General features: G+C 39.8%; 1 protein-coding gene across 1 annotated transcript; it reads right to left on the reverse strand.

The window, feature by feature from the left end:
- Positions 1-4,308: 4,308 nt before the first annotated feature.
- LOC121610499 (carboxypeptidase Q-like) lies at positions 4,309-21,447 on the reverse strand. The gene is made up of 11 exons (XM_041942641.1): positions 21,333-21,447; positions 20,502-20,652; positions 19,737-19,946; positions 19,456-19,572; positions 19,162-19,369; positions 18,793-19,000; positions 14,251-14,362; positions 13,414-13,505; positions 12,788-12,883; positions 12,228-12,333; positions 4,309-5,319 (listed from the first exon to the last, which is right to left on the reverse strand). Exons 2-11 carry the CDS (start codon positions 20,650-20,652, stop codon positions 5,159-5,161), a joined length of 1,461 nt encoding a protein of 486 aa, XP_041798575.1. The 5' UTR covers positions 21,333-21,447; the 3' UTR covers positions 4,309-5,158.
- Between the last annotated feature and the right edge of the window lie 612 nt (positions 21,448-22,059).

Raw genomic sequence — 22,059 nt, forward strand, 5'->3', positions numbered from 1 at the left:
GAGAGGTTGTTGTTTTTGATGACACTGGGAAACATTGGGAGTTTGGAAAACTACAGATTCTCAACACACTACCTCTTTTCATGAATTTGAAGTGAATTCCCCCAGTGTGGGATCAATGAAGTCTTATCTTTATTATTCTTAAAAATACTTAAAAAATATTAATATAAATATCAAAAAAACAGTTTACACATTTTCTTTACAAATTTGATTTTCACTTCTTTGTAACGTTTAAGCAGCAGAGTGGCAATGGACACGGACATTTGTATAAATGTTTTAATTAAAGAAATACACATTCAAAATAACTTAATGTTTGCCACAGGGTGCCACAAGCTAGCACAAAATCTTTTTCCAAAAATCTGGAAAAAATAAAATTTTAGCCTTGACAGTGAGTGAAGGGCACATTTGTGTTCCAGTTGATTTTGGATTGATGGCAAAGGGAGACTGAAAACACAAGGTAAGTTTAAAATAGGCCAACAGTTGGTGTATATCAGTAAACTGCTGTGGGAACAGTGGGTGCTGTGTGATGATGCTGCAGGAGTGCTATGTGATGGAGCATCAGTGATGCTGCAGGTCAGGATAAACAAATAAGCCAGTGAAATACAACTGGCTACAATTAATATCAACCCAGTAGTTAAATGGTCTCTTGCTCTTCCTTTGAGTAGTGCAGCGTCTGAGAGGGGATTCTTACATCTCGGCAGAATAAAAGCCAAGTACAGATCTCATCTGTCTTATGTTCGTCTCTCAGCCCTGATGCACATTCACCTGTCAAACTTGAACACAGAGACATTTGACCTAAAGCCAGCTGCTGACCTGTGAATGGAGACAGGTAATCTGTTTCCTGAACTGGACACAGTTTAAAGCTGGATTTTCGTCACGGTTGGTCCTGAGGGACGGGGGCAGTGCCCACCTGTTCAATGTCACCACCTGTAAGTGTGCCTTATTAGTTGTGCATTTTGATCTTGAGCCACAGATGCTAAAGGATAAGTAAGATAATTATTGTCAACAATAATCTTATCAAATGAGGGAATAGTTCCTATATAAGTTGACGATACAAGGATGGTTAGGCATATTGAATAAATCTGGCACAGTTCACCTGTTTCGCTAAACTCACTTCTCTCATGTCATGTGTTCTGTTTAACCATACAGACTAACTGGGTGTTGCAGCTGGTGTGATCCCAAAAAGGGAATCTCAGTACTTTTTTTTCTTCAGGCTAAGGTGAGCTCACTTGTCCACTTACTAGAGTAATTCACTTTACTTTAGATAAAAGCTTAAAACACCCATCCACTTTCTAAACATCTCACAGTTTTGATTGAGATTCATCAGAAATACAGTTATCAGAATCACAGACACACCACTTCCACAAAGGAAGCTTGAGTTTAAGACTCAAATAAAAGGTCATATACACAAAGTGTGGCTGACAAGAATACTGGCAATATAGTAAAACAGGAAGGCATAGGCATGTTTTTACAGGATGAATACTGGTCAGGAACTGGGAGGAAGACATCGTCATTACTCGTTTGAGTCAAGGACATCAATAGATCAATTTATAAAACAGGTGAACACCCAACTGGAGTATGTACACTATAATCAGCCAAAATCCACTGAGCATGTGCAACTAAAGCATCACTTAACAACCCTAAACATTCAAAAATCCTGGGAAGGGATAACAGAAAATATTTCAGAATTTAATTAAACATTTAAAAGAAACATGTTTACTTCTTATGCTTCAACATGTTACCTGACAAGCTGCCTGTTTCATTAGCAATCCCTCCTCACCTGGAAGTAAAGCTTCATTCACACCGATATAATTATCAGGAATAAATCTTTATGTTGTCCTTCATGGTTCTAAAGAGACACTGTCAGTATTTGTCTATTTTTGATTGGAGTGACCTTAAACTATCCTGTAAGCTTTTTATCACAAAACAACTTCCCCATTCCCTTCCAATCATATAGTTATTCAATCAAAGCCATCCCATCTGCACCAATCCAACTTATTAAGAGTCATTTCTTCAATCTTCAAGGCTTTGGCATAAACACACAGTATATCATAAGTAGCTTATGCTTATAGTTGCTTATTAAAAAAACATTACATACACGACTCTATCCTGATAACTCCTGTTCTGTTTTGAAACATGAACCATCGATGCATTTATTATTTGTTACTCACCACTTTATCCTTGAAGATATCTGTGACTATGACAATGTGAGTAAGACGTCTCTAGAACACTTCATTTTTAATTTTCTTAATTAAAGGGTGAAAATTCTATTTACTAAAACAGAAGTTTTTTTTTTTTTAATTCAAATGACTTCAGTCAGTTTACTTAGTGCAGTCTGACTAATTAGCTAATCAGGTATGAAAGCCACACACACATACACACCACGCACATACTAAGGTGCCTGTCTGGTAAACTGTAACTCCCACATAAACAGATACAATCTATTGCATATATATGCACATAAGAACAGACAGACAGGACGGTAAAAACATTATAGAGTGAAGCCAATAATGATAATATCCTGTAGGACTGTGTATACAGTTCGAGGGCATGAATGTTACGTCTTTACTCTTTCAATAGCAGCCCTCGTATAAGTCTGTCACCATGTTGGTTGTCTGCCTGGGAGAAGAACTATAGTGGTAGCCTTGGTAAAAGTGACCATCCACTTTTCCCTCAAATGCTTTGGTTACTAAAATATTTGGCATCCTTAAAACATCTGACTATTACAAATGATGTCTGTCAGATGAAGTATCTCCCCAAATAACATAACTGATAAAGTTATACTGACTCTGAGCATTGATCATATGGCTAGATGACTCTTATAATAGATGCTCAGCCAGGTTTCAATAACTTCTGTCTTTCACAGAGAAGATTGAGCACTGTTTGAACTACGACAGGAAACACTACGAACTTTGTTATTTTGCTTTTATTTTGTCTGTAAAACATGCTACATGTTGGAAATGATAAAACAAACATAAATTAACAAATAAGCACCTTTTTTATTTCTAACTGAAAAGTGAACACCTACAACTGAACTTTCCGGGTGCTGTGCTGGAAGTTGTTCACAAGGTGGCAGCCTATGTTGATAAATTCAGTGTAAGCGCCACACACACACTGTCTGTACAGTTTGCGCGACCTGATATCCAGTGGTTTGTTGTGTGCTGCATTGAAATGACAATATACAAGATATATAACAAAAAATCATAAATGACTTATGGCATTGCTTTGATTTACTGACCTGCTTAATGTCCTGAGTTGTTGAAAACCATCAGGTTTCTGCAGACAGGATCCCACTCTATCACACAAAGACCTGAAATTATGAGTTGATAGACAAAAAAGTAATAGCCAATTATTTTAGACATCGGTTATTGGTTGAAGTAATCTTTTCAGTAAAAATCTACCTTACAACTTCTAAAATGTGAATGTTTTCTTGTGTTGTCTGTCCTGTGTTCTAGTTAACTATCTTTACTTTCATTAGACTTAACAACTGACTGAGGAAATAATCAGTAGATTAATTGATAATAAAAACAATCATTAGTCATATTCAGCTTGTGAGGCCAAAAAGCCAAAAAAACAACAACAAAAAAAATAATCCTCCTTCCTCTTCACTTGACTAACTCAACTAGAGCACTCCTGAGCTCTCACACTAGGCTGAACAGGTGGTATACTGCAGCTATTATGTACAAATCAAGGATATTTTTTTTCAAACTTTCTCACACAACAATTCATTTATTTGCACAATCTCTGCAGTCTAGAGAGTATAAAAGGGATCACCACAGTGGTTGAGCATGTGGTTTTCTACAGATCATGTCGGCGGTGCGTGAGTGTTAAACATCCATAGACTGTGTTTCTTCCCTAACACAACAGTCTGTGTGTGAATCAGTGTTACTGGCACATCAGGAAGAGTCCAACTGGCTAAAAGCTCCACAGCTTTGTTTCAACACAGACACACACCTACACATCTGAGTTTCCAACATGACTTTATCTGTACTGGCTGGCTGACTAATCCTGACATCACCCCTCAGGAGTGCTGACCCGAGCTCTGTGTGTGTGTGTGTGTGTGTGTTTTATCTGTTGCATTGGTTGTCACGGCGCCTGTAAAATGATGAATTTTCTTCACTTCTCCTCCTCTTCACCCCACGTGCCCTCCTGCTTCTCCTTCCTCCGTCCTCTCTTTCTCCTTTTTTAGGACTACTTGTCTCTTTGTCGTCATCTTCACTCATCTTCCTCTTTCTTCTGTCACAGAAACGGCACGATCGGCAAACTTACAGTATTACAGCAGTAGAGCAAATGGGAGTAATGATGTAAAGCCATGATTAACACTTTATTGGTTATATTACAACACTGAAATGATATTTTTGGTGTAAAATCTTACAAAACATCCTGTAATTGTGGCCCCAGTTCAGCAGAATGCAGGCAGGAATTATAATACTTCAAACATCAACCACAATGATCTAAAACAGATTAAATAACATAAAAATAATAACTTGTAAAGAGAGGTTGTTGTTTTTGATGGCACTGGGACTGACAGAAACATTGGGAATTGGGATAACTCTGTACAGTTTCTCAACACACTTTCTTATCAATGAGCTTACTGCTGCTGCTTGTTTGACATGTTTGACTATAGTCCAACATTACAAGAAGCTCTACTTTCTAATGCTTTAATTAACCTAAAAAAAATCCTACTTTCATCATTTCATTTTTTTTGCAGCACATTACATTTAGGCATGAAGACAAGTACAGTACCTGAGAAAGAAATTCTAATTTTCTTGGTCTTGTCTCAGTCAGTAAACCAGCATTTGAAAATCAACTTGGAACTTGGAAAAAGAGGTAATTTCTCCCCTCATTCTTACCATAACATGTTCTTCTCTGCTGAAATGACCACATAAACATCTATTATGTGGCTTTTTCAATAAAACATGTTGTACTGGACTTCAAGTGGTTATTTAATACTTTAACTGATTCACTTATTTATCCAAGGATAATTCACATATAATTCGTAACAAACATTTCTTAACTCAGTCCGATCATTCTCAAGTCTTTTCTAAAAACAAAGCTGGATTTGGCCGCATGCTTTGGAATAAGCCGGAACAGCTGTGGTTCACAGGGGTCAACCTGTCCTCCTGTTCACCGGAGGCTCAGCATCCTGTGTGCCAACTGGCTACCTGGGAAGCATGTCTTCTAGGTCTGCCACGACGTAGGCAACCACGGCCCACAATGCTGAGCAGAGGTTCATGTCTTGAGGGTCCTGAACCGTCATGGTGTCACCTTCACTGTGGTGGAACCAAAAGTATCGACTGTCTGCCACATGGAGGCTAGCACCTGGACGAGAGATAGAGAAGAAGATTGGAAAAAAAACCCCAAAACTATTCAACTAAATGTTACATGTTGAACAGTCAGCTGTTCAAACAATCCTGGAATCAAAGCCATGTTGAACCTGAAAAGAATAATCATGATTGTATCTTGTTTGATGCTCCAGGGACATTTCTGTGAAAGTGGACAATGGATCTGAGGTGTGGTTCAATTTCTTTTAAACATAAGTCATCAAAGCTGCTGGCTTAGTCTGACCCTAGCATGAGGAAACAACTAAGCCACTAAACATTCAGAAATTGGTGGAGAGTGAAGGAAGAAAACCAGTTAGTGGTCGGTATCAAAAAAACAAATTTCAGTTCTCATTGTGGTGACCTTTTGATTTCAACCTGCTATTGACTTGTTGCTGAGACTGTCAGGCCTGCTTTGGTCTTCTGATGTTTTTGAAATGAATCATTCTTTCATAACAATGTGTTGGCAGAAAATGGTCTTTTTATTATTTTAATCTCTGGCATGTGCTTAAATACTGGGAGCTTTAGTTTCTAACCAAATTGAACAATCTATTTGTTTGAGATAGCAAATCACATTGACTACAGTCACTTCATTATACTACCAAGTGGTTGTAGTTCCAATCTACAGTGTTCACAGCAATAGCAATTGTCTTAATATTAACGGTGGAAAGGACAATGGAGATGTGGACACTGACCTTGGACTGTTCCAAAAAACCACTACAATGCCAAGAATGAACCTTCATTTTTAACATTTAAACCAACAGAGAGAAGTCCTAATTGATACAGATGCAATCTCAGCGCTAACTGACAAATAAACCAGAAAAGGCTGGTAAGACAAAGGCTTTTGTCATTATTGCCCGTCAAACACCCTCCAGTGCAGTAGGTGGCGGTAAATTAAAAACAATTCTCTTGCCAGCCGCCAATTAATCGAAAGACAGAAGAAGTAGAAGTTTGTTTTTAGCTTGGTTAGCTATCCTTGAGGACTGGCGTCAAGTCAGCCGTCAACCATGGGACGAAAATGCTCATACCCCGAGTGCAAAAACACAGAGGGACTGCACTCTCTGCCGTCCAACAGAGAGATGGCACACCGGTGGCTGCACGCCTTGGGCCGGGTCGACATGCCTTCAGCCTCTGTTTACGTGTGCAATCTGCACTTTACGCGCGAGTGTTTCTCCAACTATGCAGAGGTGGAAATGGGATTCAGAAAGCAGTTTCAGCTCAATCCTGATGCTGTCCCCACCCCTGTGACAAGGGTGAGTAAGGTCTCCAACCCGGAAAATGTCTCATAAGAACATCCCGGCTTCTGACGGTGGTACTTCCATTTCTTATGATTTACAAGCCACTCTGGTTTGGAGCCCTCTTATAAAAATAATGTTTCCTGTAGTATCAGAACTACCACATTCCCTTAACATAATGTGGTTGCGTGTTTTCCTTCATCCCCCAGTCCTCCAGCCTAAAGTTTTAAGACACAGATGGTAAAGGATAAGTGTGGTGATATTATATATTGTTTCTTATTGTCAACAAACCCCTGAAAAGAGCAAAGCCAGCAATTCATTGTTTGTATTAACTATTGTCTGTGGAGCCAAATGCTTATTTCTCTGTTCCACAGAGCACCATTGTCCAAAAGCTACCAAAAACCCATCAGTTCCTTAATGAAAATGGGCACTGTAGTTTATTTTGAATCAATCCTTCACATACTTTCTTGCTGCTGGAAATATATTCTATGTTTATGGAGCCTATTTTGTGTTTTTTTCTTATTTATACAGACAAAATGTATTTTACTGTTCACCTTCACTGCCCAACAAACACTTAGTCGAACATTCATGTCAGCCCCACAGTTTTTCTTGTGTTCAAAATTTGTCGTTTTAAATGATATTTGTGATGACGGAGGCATAAAGTTTCCCTGTGTTGTTGTTTAGGGCACCGCTCGCAGCGCTTGTGGAATTTTGCCTGCTGTACGACACGTAGCCTCCCAGACTGACCCCCCAGAGAGAAAATCTGTGGGCACACAACTATCCACCAAAAGTCTGCAGAATCACTTCCGAAGTACAGGTTTGTAGTACAAAATCTAAGACTTACTACAATATATGCTTATTGATATTGCAACTGTAGACATCACTGACAGATTACTGATTTCTTTGTGTGTGCATTGAAGCGACCCAGGCGAGAGTGCCCAGCAGAGACTGCGGCGTGTGCACCCTCACCTTCCCCTTGGACAGTCCATTACTGTTCCTACAACCAACAACAGTAAAGAGACCTCGACTCAGCTTTACAGAGGAGGAGGAAGGCCCTTCAGAATGCAGCTTGTCTATGGTGGTTCATGAACCAGAGGATTCAACATGACTCTGTGGACTCTGTGACTGTCGTGGGTTAGCAGCTGTGTCTTTTTGGTTTAACCTTAATATTCCTGAATCACCAGAACAGAGAAAGTACACAAAAAAAGATGTCGAGACAACTGCCTTCAATGTGCCTTTGAGCCAGGCACAGAGCCCTCAGCAGCTCCTGTGGAACAGTTTAGTCATATATACAGTGACTTTCACTGGAAATCTCCAGGCTGCTAGTTTTGCTGTTGGGTTAATTCTTTAAAAAAGGGAGTGTGTTTGTGGTTTGACTGGCTGAAGGTTCAATGTTTTTGTGTTTTTTTTTGTTTTCAGTTCCTCTTCTAGAAGTTATACCACAATGTCTTTCTGAGTAAATGTGATTTCACTACTCCTCAAACTAGACAGAGGCGGAGATGTTCAGGCCATTTAATCTCTACCAAAACTACAAAGACTGAAAGAAAGAAATACCGATTTTCACTCGCAAAAATCCAGTGACTAATTTGACAGTAGAGTTTAAGCTCGACAGGTGTCTCTTCTACAGCACTGAGTTGGTTCAATGACTTTATTTCATGTCAAAGGTGTAAAAGAATTTGTAACACAAAAATGAAAAGAAAGCTCCACACAGACTTTAATGTAGCTTTTGTATGGAGCTATTGGTAATGTGTCAGAATGTTGACTGAATGAAAACTCTGATGTCACTATCAACTGGTAAACTCTCAGCAGCCTTTATAAAGCTGGAACCTGGAATATGGGTTTCATTATATGCACTGAGGACAGCTGCAACAGTGCGGCTGGCATTGTTTTCACCTTGTGAGTCTGTGTGTGTGTCTGTTTGTGATCATGGCAAAATGTGGTCTTGGAGACACATATTGTAGCCGGAACTACCACAGAAGTGGTCTTGAGTTCTTTGCCAGGTGTTTATGTGTTTGTCTGTCAATGAAATAATGTCACAGCTGTGCAAGATGCAGTCACAAAGCTTTACAGGTGTGCAGTTGAGATCAAAATGAAGACCAAGTTTGAAGATGGGTGGTGTGGTCCAAGCTAGGGCGTCGGAAGTGGAGGGTGGGTATATTCATAACTAGCCATTCCTTGTTTATTATTGCACTGTCCTCTTTGCTGCTGGAACACTGCAAATGTCCCCATTGTGGGGATAATAAAGAGCTATCTTATTCGATGAGAAAGTCTCAGGGCTCTTTTTTCTTCAGGCTTAAATGAACTCACTAAGTACAGTAATCCACTTAACTTACAATTTATTAAAAACTTAAAATACCCATCCACTTTCTAAACATCTCACAGTTTTGATTGAGATTTATCAGAAATACTAATCACAGACACACCACTTCCACAAAGGAAGCTTGAGTTTAAGACTCAAATAAAAGGTCATATACACAAAGTGTGGCTGACAAGAATACTGGGATGATAATAAAACAGGAAGGCATAGGCATGTTTTTACAGGATGAATACTGGTCAGGAACTGGGAGGAAGACATCTTCATTACTCGTTTGAGTCAAGGATATCGATAGATCAATTTATAAAACAGGTGAACACCCAACTGGAGTATGTACACTATAATCAGCCAAAATCCCCTGAGCATGTGCAACTAAAGCATCACTTAACAACCCTAAACATTCATTCACACCGATATTACTATCAGGAATAAATCTTTATGTTGTCCTTCATTGTTCTAAAGAGACACTGTCAGTATTTGTCTTTTTTTTTTTTTTGGCGTGACCTTAAACTATCCTGTAAGCTTTTTATCACAAAACGTCCCCATTCCCTTCAAATCATATAGTTATTCACAGCCATCTCATCTGCACCAATTCAACTTATTGAGAGTCACTACGTTTTGGAAGAGGTGAGGCTTTTGGCATAAACACACAGTATAACGACAGTAATGCACTAGTGCATATATTTGTCAATCCTCTAAAGACAAATGGCTTCTTCAGGTAAATTAAATTGAAGCTCACAATTGGAAGAAAAAAATAAGAAATTATCCTTCATTTTGTTTAATTATAAACATTTTTACATTTTCATGTGTAATACGTTGTCATTATCTGTTCATTAGTTTGAATAGCTAAAAAAAAAACAAAACTCCGACCATCCATGAACCAATCACTACTGAGTGACGTACCATCCCCTAACGTCATTTCCAGGCGACGGAGCTGTGCTCGCGGTTGCTAAGGGAAGCAGCTCAAGAAACGTTTGATATGACGGTGGAAGAAACATGTCGGTTATGCCAGAACAATTTGATGGCTAAAGAAGTGAAAACAAACTCAAGAAACCTCTTCTCTGTAAAACACAAAGGAAAACTGTTACACCAGCGGTTCCGAGATGTGGGAGTCATCTTTCAAAAAAGACCCGGGGTGTACTCTTGCAGGATTTGTGTCAAATGTTACCGAAAGTTTGTCAAGGTAGAAGAAGCTTTGAGAATTTTGAAAATATGGCAAGTGTATCAACAGACAACGGAAACACAGAGGGCCAAAGAACTGGACTTACAGACAGCGACACAACCCCGTCTGCCCCCGTCTCATCATCTGTATGAACGATCAAGAAACCCCCCTGACAATTCCATCAATCACACATCAGACTACCACAGTTTTATGTCTTGTTATGTTACATGACAGTCGTGATAATGGATGCATTGCATTAATTGTCACTATCCACTGTGTTTAGGAGCATGAGGGCAGCACATCTCATTTGCCTATTTTAAGACATGTGGCCTCTCAAACCGACCCTGCAGGGAGAAGATCAGTAGGCACACAGCAGAAAAGCGTCAGAAGTACAGTTTTGTAGTCACATATGACTAATTGTGCCAGAATTGTTTTCACTTACTTTATTTGTTGCTGCTCCATTTAATTAAAATTGCTCATTCATACTACCACATGAGACACCACTGACAGATTACTGATTTCTTTGTGTGTGCATTGAAGCGACCCAGGCGAGAGTGCCCAGCAGTGATTGCGGCATGTGCACCCTCACCTTCCCTTGGACAGTCCATTACTGTTCCTACAACCAACAATAGTAAAGAGACCATCCGAGAGACCTCGACTCAGCTTTACAGAGGAGGAGAAAGGCCCAGAATTTAGCTTGTCTATGATGGTTCATGAACCAGAGGATTCAACATGACTCTGTGGACTCTGTGACTGTTGTGGATTGGCAGCTTTGTCTTTTTTTTGTTTACCTATTTGGAAACTTCTTCATGGAGAGAAGTTGGTGACTGACAGATTAGTGAATGAAACAATTAAGACTGCAGAAAACGTGGATTTCTATGGTATAAACTGGTAAGTAAAGGTGTCTGTACGGTAAATTAATCAACTTGTGTAATGGGCTCAACAGTTCTGTACAATTCATATGGTACTATTTGCTGCTGATGTGGGTTTTATTTCACACTCCCTCTGACACGTATTAGAATGCAGACATTCATAACGAACACAATAAAAGCCCTTAAAGATGGAGAAGCAGAACTTCAAAAACATCCCTGAATGGCAGAACAGGCAAGTGCTGCAGAAGCCCTACTAACTGCAAAGTACCCTTGAGCAAGGCATCAAGCCCTCAGCTGCTCCACTGGAACTGTTTAATGTTTATGGAAGACTGCCACTGTAGCCACATAGCACACACTCCTCCTTCAATAAACTCTCATTGCTTTAAAGCAGGAACATTTGTGGTGTATTGTGTGTGGAAGTGGCAGGGGGTCTCAGTTCCTCATCGAACAGTTATACATGTCTTTCTGTGTGCATTGTAATCTCACTTCTACAAAAAACTAGACAGAGGCAGAGAGGATGTTCAGACCACTAAATCTGTAGCAAAGCCACAAAGATAGAAACACACTGTCAGATATAAGATAAGTACAGCATTGTTGAGGATTCAATCTGTTATCAGCATCAGTAATTCAGGAAAGCCAAAATTATTCAAAATGTAACCATGTTCCTGTGGCTTTGTACGGTCTCTCACTCTTACTGGTAAACTAGGGTTTTACAATCAGCTACAGTGAAATCTACTACTCTAAAAATGTGTTATTTAACAGAAAAGGTGACAGAGCAGGTCTGTATGAAAACTGTAAAAATAAACTGTCCGCAGCCTTTGTAAAGCCTGATCTTATCATTTATTCTTTCATTAGGTTTCGTTTTTTATATGCCTTCTGTACCCATCATTCAAAAAATCTTGGTACATTTGGTCACATTAAGTCAGCAGTCTGGCTGAAAGATTTGGCTCGAAACTCTGACTTCACTGACAACTTCCCACTCATACTTAAGACATCACAAGTTTCAATTCAGATTTTTAAGAAATCCCACTGAAGTGAATATCTGTCCCTACTTCCCAGTACTGTATAGAGTACTATGTATATAGTTCATCAATGAGGATGTGATTCTGTATACACAGCACTTTCAGGAGACAAGAGTGGTTATTAATACAGAACTACAGAATTTAGTTAAAGTTTATGGGTTTATCACAGACACATAAAGGCGTGCTACATCATGTTTAGCATATTTTCTTAAATGTTATGATATGAATTTCCTCTGGGCTCAATTATCCCATCATGATCATTCACTGATTGTTGCAGATAGACAGACACATTAATTCAGCTGACCTGGTACTCCTGCCTGCATCCAGGGTGAGATGTCTGTCCCTTCTCCGTGCCTCTCCAGTTTGGTCGTATTAATGGGAGCCAACAGTTTCACCACTTCTTCCATCACCTGTTGATACAGACACAGCAACTCATCACACAGTCTGCTATATGCCAGCACTTTTCAAACATTTTCCAACATTAAAAATCTACTAATGTAAGATTCATTGTCTTGTTTTTACATTACATGGGCACTGTAATTCAGACACAAGGCAATAAACCCATAGTAAATGTTCTGTGAATATGTAACTAGATCTTACTGTGTCACATGCACATAACATGGATTTTTTGCATTTACTACTGTGGTTCCTGCAATTTAGTCTAAACAGACACTACACCGAGGCTAAATGGGAAGTTCAATGTTGGGACTACTAAAGAAGTCCAATTTAGGAAGCAATAGTCTAAAGTGAAGTAGGGAGTTGATGGAGGAATAGATGCTAATTTATGCCACTTTGCAGAATTCAGACTTTTAAGCCTGAATAAATATTGATAATTGTGTAACAGGGTTGTGTTCTCAAGTCTACCTTTCGTGCTGCATCACTGCCAGTAAACTGCAGAGCCAACGGGGTAAATGTCCCCAAGTCAGATTCCATGACCAGGTCAAAGTTGGACATGTTAACCTGGGTGGAGAGAGGAAGAGACAAAGCAGATAGAAGAGGTGAAAGACCGAGAGAAGTCAAGGACATGGACACATCAAAAACATAAAAACAATACAAGCAGTACAGTAGAAATGGCTATAGTAGCTACAGTATAATAGCTACTCAGTAATGTAGATATGAGAATCAGAAGGTGAAGTTATCTTTTAAATCAGCATAAACACTCAACCAACCTCTGGTAGTTGCTAAAACAGCTGTTTACATTATACATTTACATTCTAACTGTATATCAAATGCAAGAACTAGACAGTCCACTGTGGAATTATGGTACACTTTTTCTTAATGAGAGTGTAGTTTATTATGGGTCAAAGCCTGGTCGGCGACCAAAGCTCTAAAGAAGGAAACTGTAAGTCAGTTCCCCGGAAGTCCATTTCTATACTCATAGAGTCTACACTCTATACTTCCACAATGTGGTCCTGAGCCTTCCTGCTTCTTAGTTACTCAAAACAGCATTTGCTTCACTGCTGTTACACTGCAGTAGCAGCAGACAGTACCTTATGTAGATGAAAGTACTGCTGCGCTCCCACCCCGCCCTGCTCCTCGGCTGTCCACAGCACTGTTCGTAGGGTCCTCCTTGGACGCAAACCTGGAAACAGATCAAGACTGGAATAAACACACAAAGCAACAGAAATGCAAATATACAGAGAAAGAAAAAAGCTCAAATTAACAAATGACATAATTGCCACATACAGTGATGAAAATACTGTAGCTTGTCTTTACAACGTGTAATACACACCGAGGTTTACTATATTCCAGACCACAAAGCTTTTCATCGCTGGACGTTATACTCTCTGAACCTGTGCCAGTATAAGCTTATTCAGTTGCATTCTTTTGTCCATAAGAATATGGTACTGTATATCCGAGTCTGTTTCCTAATTATGAGTGTTCTTGTTCCTCTACAAACAGTTGGAGGAAATTACTGTTTACAGTTTGAGAAATTGTTTCATAATTTGTCCCTAAGTTTAGACCTGGATACCCTGCTCGCTCTTCACAGTATTCACTAACTGGCCGTTGGAGTTTATTAAGGAACAATATAGAAAATTTTGTTTTGCTGCCTCGTTCATGGAGCTTTACTATATTTTGCTTTGTACATTGTGCTACCAACTGTTGTTTTAGAGTTGTGCTTTCTTTCATACTGTTGATCTCAACAGGACAAACAGATTGCATAAAGCCAAATAATAAAGTAAATCATTGACTTTACTTTGTTTGCAGCTGTCTATAGATTTTTTGCATCTCTACAGAATGGAAATATGTCTTTCTGTGGAAGTTTATCTGTGTGGCACCATGTACTGTATTTGTATATGTCTATACGATAAGTCAGTCTCTCCTACCTAAATCCTTGATGAGTGACAGGGCCTCCCAGGAAATCATGGCTCCACCTCCATCATCCATGGCGCCTTGGCCCACATCCCAACTGTCCAAATGGCCGCTAAGTAAGACGACCTACCAGATTGGACAGATACAGAGACACAGACGTAAACATGGGAGCAAGAGAGTGAGTGAGCGTAGTGGTACAGTTTTGCCTGGTGCGTATCCATGGCAACTTGACCACTGACCATCTGATCTTAATCAGACAAGTGCGAGAGGATAGGCTCAAATAATCCTATCTGGCCCATATCCTGTCTACATTTTACTGAAGCACACACAAACGATATGGCTCAAATTTGACTCAGTATTTCTAATAAAAAATGTTTTTTATCAGAAAGGACAGGACAGACTCATAAAAACAGGAAATCAAAGACTGAAACACAGTTCAGAGTGATATGCCCATTTCCAGGAATTTTAAGGGGTGGGATTCCTGTCAGTGGGACGCTCCTGACCTGATGTTCCAGGTTACAAAACATTTTCTGGCCTGAGCGAAACTGGTTTGGACAATGACCCAGAGGCCACAAATTCCACCACAATCTTACATAAACAGAAATGCTAATGTGTTTTTTTTAGCCATGCAAGTAGCATGGCCCTAGGCTCGCAATGTTCGTCTGTTGTTCAGTCAGTCCACCACTTTGGTCCAGACTGAAATATCTCAACAACTATTGGATTAATTGCCATGAAATTTTGTGCAGACATTCATGATGACCAGAGGACGAAATCCCAGACTTTTCCATTTGCACCACCATCAGGAACACCACCAAAGTGTTCACTTATCCAGTGAAATATTGCAGCATCTTACTGATGGATTGCCATGACATTTTCAAAAGATGACCCTCTCGGGATGAATTTCATTTTCGTGATCCCTTAATTTTTTCTCTAATACTACCATCAGGTCAAAAATTAAATCCATTTTATGACCAAATACCTGCAAGTGACATTCCCATCAGCCTCAACTGTACTTTGTGTTTAGTGTTAATTGGCCTGTTAGCATGCTAAGACACTAAACTAAGATAGTAAACATGGTAAACATTCTACTTTCTTACAATCAGCTGTTAGCGTGCAGAAATTAGCAATTACTTTAAAGCACTGCTGTACACCATGAAAGAACCGTAGCATGGCTGTAGACTCTTTCCATAAATATTGTTATTTGCTTAGATCTAGCAGCTCTACTAATATACCTAAAAATCATTTTAATGGTATTAACATTGGTGTAAACGTGTAGTCTACACACTTAAATTCTTTTAACATAACATAGGAATATGTCAGACAGGAATATAAGACATACAGAGATGGTGCTGTGTGTAAGATCCATGAATCACTGAAGTGGTTTTTGCAATACAATAACTGTGTACCTCAAAATCCATTTCCTCTAACATGTAAGTTTTCTAAGCAAGGGTGTATCTCAGGTTACAGCACACATCAGGGATTTTACAGTCCCGTCTTTGAGTCTGAACTTGCTCATGAACACACTGAACTAGCTCGGAAACACCAGCAGTGTTAAAATATCAGGACATTCACATATATCTAAACCTAATGTGGACATGTTTTCTGTTAGATTATAATTCTTGCATTGGTTAACCTCAAAAAGAACCTTTGTTGACTTCATATTGTTACATTGTTCCTCTTACCACTGAGGGGTATAGCTTTCTGACTAGTGTTGCTATCAGTCTGTTTATTGCTGCTTTTTACAACATGTTGACAGTGGAGACAACTAAATACATTATAGTTAACATAGTTTAAATCATGAGACACCAACAAAGTATGATAAATATGTTTAGACATAGTTCAGTGACGTGTAGTTTAGGTGGGAATAAAAACTTTTTTCCAACCAAAACACGCTGACATTTATGATCAATACTCATCCCAATCACAGTCCAACAACATGATGTGCATTTTAGGCATAATTACAAGCAGAAAGCATACACATCAGGACATTGTGGGTTTTAAAAGGTCAAACTCTACAAATTAAGCAGATGGAAAAAATTCAAGCAACTCATCACTCTCAGATGACTATGACTGGCACTGAAAGGCTAAACTGTGGAAGCGACTCACTAAACCTCAAATGTACATCTCTCTATGAACGTGTACACACACGTGCACACACACATGCACGCACGCACACACACACCACAACTGCTGCTACTGCCAGCAGGAGCACAAAGTCAGAAAGCCAGAAATGATGTTTACCATGCCATGTGTTTCATTTCCCTTTTCTATAATGAGCAACCATGCGTTGGTTCCCAGATCAAAATAGTAACAGATTACATCAGCGATGTTCCTCTAAACCAAGTCTTCTGACAGATTTTTCAGTTAGCTCCAGAATACTTAAATATTCTGTATATAATAGTGTACAAACTACATTTGAGTTGTCTGTTAGCAATCAAAGTCAGGAATCTTGTGTTTGGGCATCTTGGACTATAATATTAGGATGTGATGTTTTGCAGTTGTTGAATCAGCAGGCTTTGTACATGTAGGCGCAAGAGGCTCTGAGGGCGTAAAGGCCCACAAACATACAGCTCATGGTCAAACTCCTGGGAAATTCCCAGTGCAAACACAATCTATCTTCATTGGCCAAATATCTTTTCAGATATTACATGGTGCAGAGAAGCCTCTAGCCCAAATGCAATACACACTTCTTTAACAATTAAAACACCCATGCTCCAGGCAACCTCCACCTACATATACAAAAACACACCATGATTCACGAATGACACTCTGGAAATGTCACACAAGCCTTAAGTGTGGGATACATAGAAATGGAAAATGTTAATTCAGTGTGGTTAAGTCTTCTCCACCAGTTTCCTGACATGCTGCAGTTCTGTTTTATACAGGTTTTACCACACACCTTCACAAATCAGTGCACTAAAATTTACATAACCTGCTCAGCTAGTTAGGACATGCTAGTTCAACAGAACTGGGGTGTAACTGTCAATGGGAAATGTTGATCCTGATTCTCAACCACTTTTGTTTAGACACAACAACGCTGAGCAGACAGTACAAGAGTTCTGCACAGTTTCTTCCAAGAACTCCAAGTTAAATCTGCCCCACTAGTCCTAGCTGTGTACCCACATTGGGCCACATGTGCCTTGATGCTGAACATGCCACTTCTGGTATCCCGCACCCACAGTGCACCTTCAGCCCTGTCCACTGAATGACAGAAGAATTAGTGGGATTTTTTCCATTGGCTCTCTCTCCTGCAAACACTGTTACTGTATGCATTTGAAGATTTGTATAGCAGCACCTTATCAACTTATCAGGTTATACCTGCTAAACGTGTCTGGGTCCTTACCCACAAACACACTAAGGACCCATAGGCCATTGTGTGATACTGCACTGCATAGCTGCAAGTTGCTTTTGACACAGGGCATTTTTTGCCATGTTAATCGATGATTGAGGAGTCTAATAGTGAAAGAAGTGGTAACTATATGTTGCACCCAGCTGGCTGTCTATGTCTATGTGTTCACCTCGCCCTGCACAGACTAACTACCATGCACAACACCTTTGGCAGAATGCATGCTGGAATCAGATTATTTTATCCTCTTGCCAGGTCAATGTCCATGCTAAGCAACACTGTCCATGCCCACTGACTCAGATGTTTCATACACAGTGTATTAGTCATACTTGACCAAGTTTGTAAATGAAAAGCAAATACTAAGAAGAATAGCAGCCTCCAGTATTACAGTATAGGAAAGTCCACCCAAAAGTAGACTGAAATCATCTTTCTGTGTTTACATTAACATGTTTTCACAAATCACAACTCTGCTCAATCCATAAAGGGATATGTTAATTTCAGCCGGTCTGTAAGTCAAGTTGAGATGTTTAGATTCACCAATAGAAAAAAAAAATGCAGTAAGGTCTGGTTTGTTGTAATTTATAGAAATAACTTCACATGGTCAGAGTTGGAGGATTCATGAAAATAGGACAGCAATGCGGGGACATTTCTAAGGAATTTTCAGAAGAAGTTGAAAGCTTGTAATTCCTATGAAAACCCAAATTTTCAATCCAAAAAAAAAAAACCAAAACATAATTAACAGCTGAATAGTTTGTTTACACTGTGTTCCCATCTGACTGACTCAAAGTGATATTCCTCAGCATTTCCAACTGAGCTGAGCCTCAGCACTTCTCTGGAAAGATTATCTCACACTCACACACACACACACACACACACACACACACACACACAGACACAGACACACACACACACACACACACACACACCAGAGCCAGACTAAACAGCTGTGGGAATATCTGGAGTCAGCAAATGACGTTACACCATTCTTTCCTCGTCCCGCCAAACCAAGGGAAAGACAGAGAGAAAAACTAATTAAGAGAGAGACACCAACATAATAATAGAGAATTTCCTCAGGACAGGCCATCTGTTTCCCATACTGTTAACTTGGAAGGTTCACCCAAATAGATTTTGAATAAGGCCATAGCATGACAAGATACAAGGATAAACAAGTCAGACAGGCTGGTGTCTGTGATTGGAAAGTGAGTTCTACCTGCTCAGGGTGCTGCCAGCCTGTTATCTCCACCACTGTGTTGAAGGAGTCGGCATCCGGCAGAGTTTTTGCTCCCATTGTGAGTCTCACCACGATCCTCTGCCCCCTCTGTGCCATACGCCACATCAGCTCAGCATCCTCCACAGTGATACAGGCAGTGGGGATGCGCTCCACTCCATCTTGATAGTCCTGCCAACCTGTGTGGGGACTAGTGAGGGAGCGACAAAGACAGAGGCATATGACTCTTCTGGTTAAGCTGTAATTACACCTGAGAGGTTGAGGATCAAATGCCAGACTAATCTGCCTTTCAGCAGTATTTCAAAGTAATTTTCATAAATGTTCCTCGTAGATAGATATATGGATAGATACCTGTTAATAGAGAACGGTGTAATTGATCGAATGAGTGTGGCCACAGCTCCCACTTTGGCTGCCTCAGAGGCACCATAAGCACGGTAAGCCACTGTCTCCCCATAGCTGACAAATGGCTGGTTAAAGACCACAATCCTCCCTACGGCCTCACCGGCTCTGCGCTTCAGTTCCTCAAAAGACTCAACCACCAACACCTCTGCCTTGATGCCTGAAGAGATACGAGTGAGACAGTGAGGAGTAAAAGGGAGGTGGATGACAGATGACAGCAATGATTGCATTCACATCAATCTTTACCTTCAGGTGGTGTCCCTACACTGCTACCCAGTCCCAGTATAGCCAGACTTTTGGCCCTGGGCACAATCATTTCTGCACTCTCGCTCCCTCTCACCCAGTGTGGGATTTTGACTGGCTCTGGAGAAGAAAAGGGCGAAATAAAAGTACTGGTGACATTCAAAAGAGGGCAAGCCATTGCTGACAGAAATCTCTTAATTTGTGAAATGTGTGTCTGCAATTTATCCTCACTGCACATTATTCACATCCTTCATCCAACAAGATAGATAACAAGGTACACTCACCTAGATGTACATCCAAGCCGTCTTGTGTCAGTGCATCATACATGTATTTGATACCCATCTCCAGGTTGTGTGAGCCACTGACACGGTTCCCTATGGTGTCGGTGAAGTCGGCCAGCCGTCTGTAAGAGCGGTTCTGTGCAGCTCCAAACAGAGCCAGGTCAATAATCTGTTTGGCCACATCCACATAGCCTGCTACCTCTGCAGCTATGTCTGCAGTCAAATACAAACACAAAAAAAGAAAGTTTTGTATCCAAATCTTTTTAACCTTTCAAAAGAGCTTTTCAGCCAAAAGCTCAAAAGAAGTGAATAGAGTGTCCGTGTCACTTAAGTGAATATATTATTTTTGTAATTCTTTATTCATAGACAATTTAAAGCTTGTACAAAGACCTGCCCCAAAAATTGTATGTATGATAGGTCAAGGTAGCAAAATAAACATACAGTGACTACCTTACACAGTATAAGACAGCTATAATTAAACTGTGTGTCATGTCTATATCTAGTATAAATCTACAACTGGTGGGTACGACTGGTATGTTTACGTTTTCTAATATATCCCAAAAGAGAGAAGTGAGAATCACATGATAGGAATTTAGCATTTATGTGTAACACTGGATTCCTGCAAACGATCTTAAAGCCCCTTCACACACATAGTCCACTTCAACCCTGACCTTCATACACAGGCCTCAATCCTTTACTACATATCTGATGGCAGGAAGGTGTGGGTTACCCCTCCTTGCAGTATGATTGGAGGAAGGTGTGGGTTACCTTTCCTTGCAGTATGATTGGACACCGCCCCAGCTGTAGCCAGTGATCTCATGGACCAAGGAGGATGAGGGTGGCAGTCACACACAGATGACAGCAAGGAAAGAAGCGTGAAGAGGGAGAGGAGGAAGGGCAGCGCACCTTTTCGAGCCATCTGCAGACAGAGAAAAACATCAGAATAAAAATCTGACAGTCACATGGATTAATAGTTGCTTAATCAACCTCTAACAGGGAAATTCCAGACAACCACCAGCACATCACTGATGATCAGTGATTAATCATACTTTGCTTCAAGTTCATACTGACAAGAACAGATAACACAGTATTTGTGAAATCACTTCAATGTTCACCTGTTAGTGTTACCTACAGCACTGGTGTGTAACCCAACAGACATGGTTCCAAACTTTAAGATTTAAGTTAATACGGCAGTTATATGCACATACAACTACATTAGCATTGGTATGTAGGCTATACATAGCTATGCGTGGTTACATGTTAGCTAGTTTCTTGCCGTTCACTGTGTTAAACGTCAGAGGCACTGAGAGCAGGGTAAGGTTAGCTAACATTACAGCTTTTACTTTTGCATTCAGCCGACCTGGCAACGTTAGTGAGTTAGCCATTCAAATACAGCGGCAATATCAAAGCTGTACCGCAACAACAGAGTTAAATTCACTGGGCTTCATCTTTTATCAGCAACCAAACGCTAAACTGGACAGAATCAGATCTTAATACACACGAACTGAGAATGGAGACACGTTACGACAGTTGAAAGTTTTTATAGTAACAGTGAGCATAAAACTTGATTTGAAACCTCCATGAAACAATAACACAAACCCTTCAGGCCAAGTAAGTGACGCTGCAAGACTTCATACAGTTTTAAGAGAACTCTATCAGGCGACATGAACACCGGAATATAAACACTGCTTCCGCGCTCGTGATTTCAGCATGCATATCAACGAAAGTGAACTTCCGGTGCGACAGTTTTCATAATAAAAGCACAATTTCTACAAATCTATACAGCAGTAAAATAATATATTTTTTATTTCCACAGAAATACATCACTGAAAATAAAAAAATATGCAAGAGCTGTAAATTAATATATTCAGCAGTTCAATTCAATAACAGCTTGGTATAAATACTGAAAAGTTTTATATAGTGAAATCAATGCTATTTGATTTGTCTAAATTACCTACAAATAAGTACCAAAGTCTATTCAGAGTTTGCATTTAGCAAAACACACAATGATTTAGGCAGTTTAGGGAAAGGAAAACTAGCACTTCAACACTGACATTAATCATTAAATAGTTAGGATCAGAGTGATCAGTGGATTTATGTTCATACCTGACACTTTGTTCAGCTTCATTGATCGATAGTTCTTACCTTTGACTAAACTGCAGACAAAACCCAATATACCGTTCCAAATGTAATCCACCATAAATCAAGTGCTTGAGTTTTTACTGGCTACTTTGTTTAAAAAGTGACTCTTTTGACACCAGGTCATGCTCCAGTTCGCAAAGATAGTATTCGGTGAAGATGTGATTTGAAGAATGCTCTATCCACT

The sequence above is a fragment of the Chelmon rostratus genome, chromosome 8 (assembly GCF_017976325.1).
Source record: "Chelmon rostratus isolate fCheRos1 chromosome 8, fCheRos1.pri, whole genome shotgun sequence".
NCBI lineage: Eukaryota > Metazoa > Chordata > Actinopteri > Chaetodontiformes > Chaetodontidae > Chelmon > Chelmon rostratus.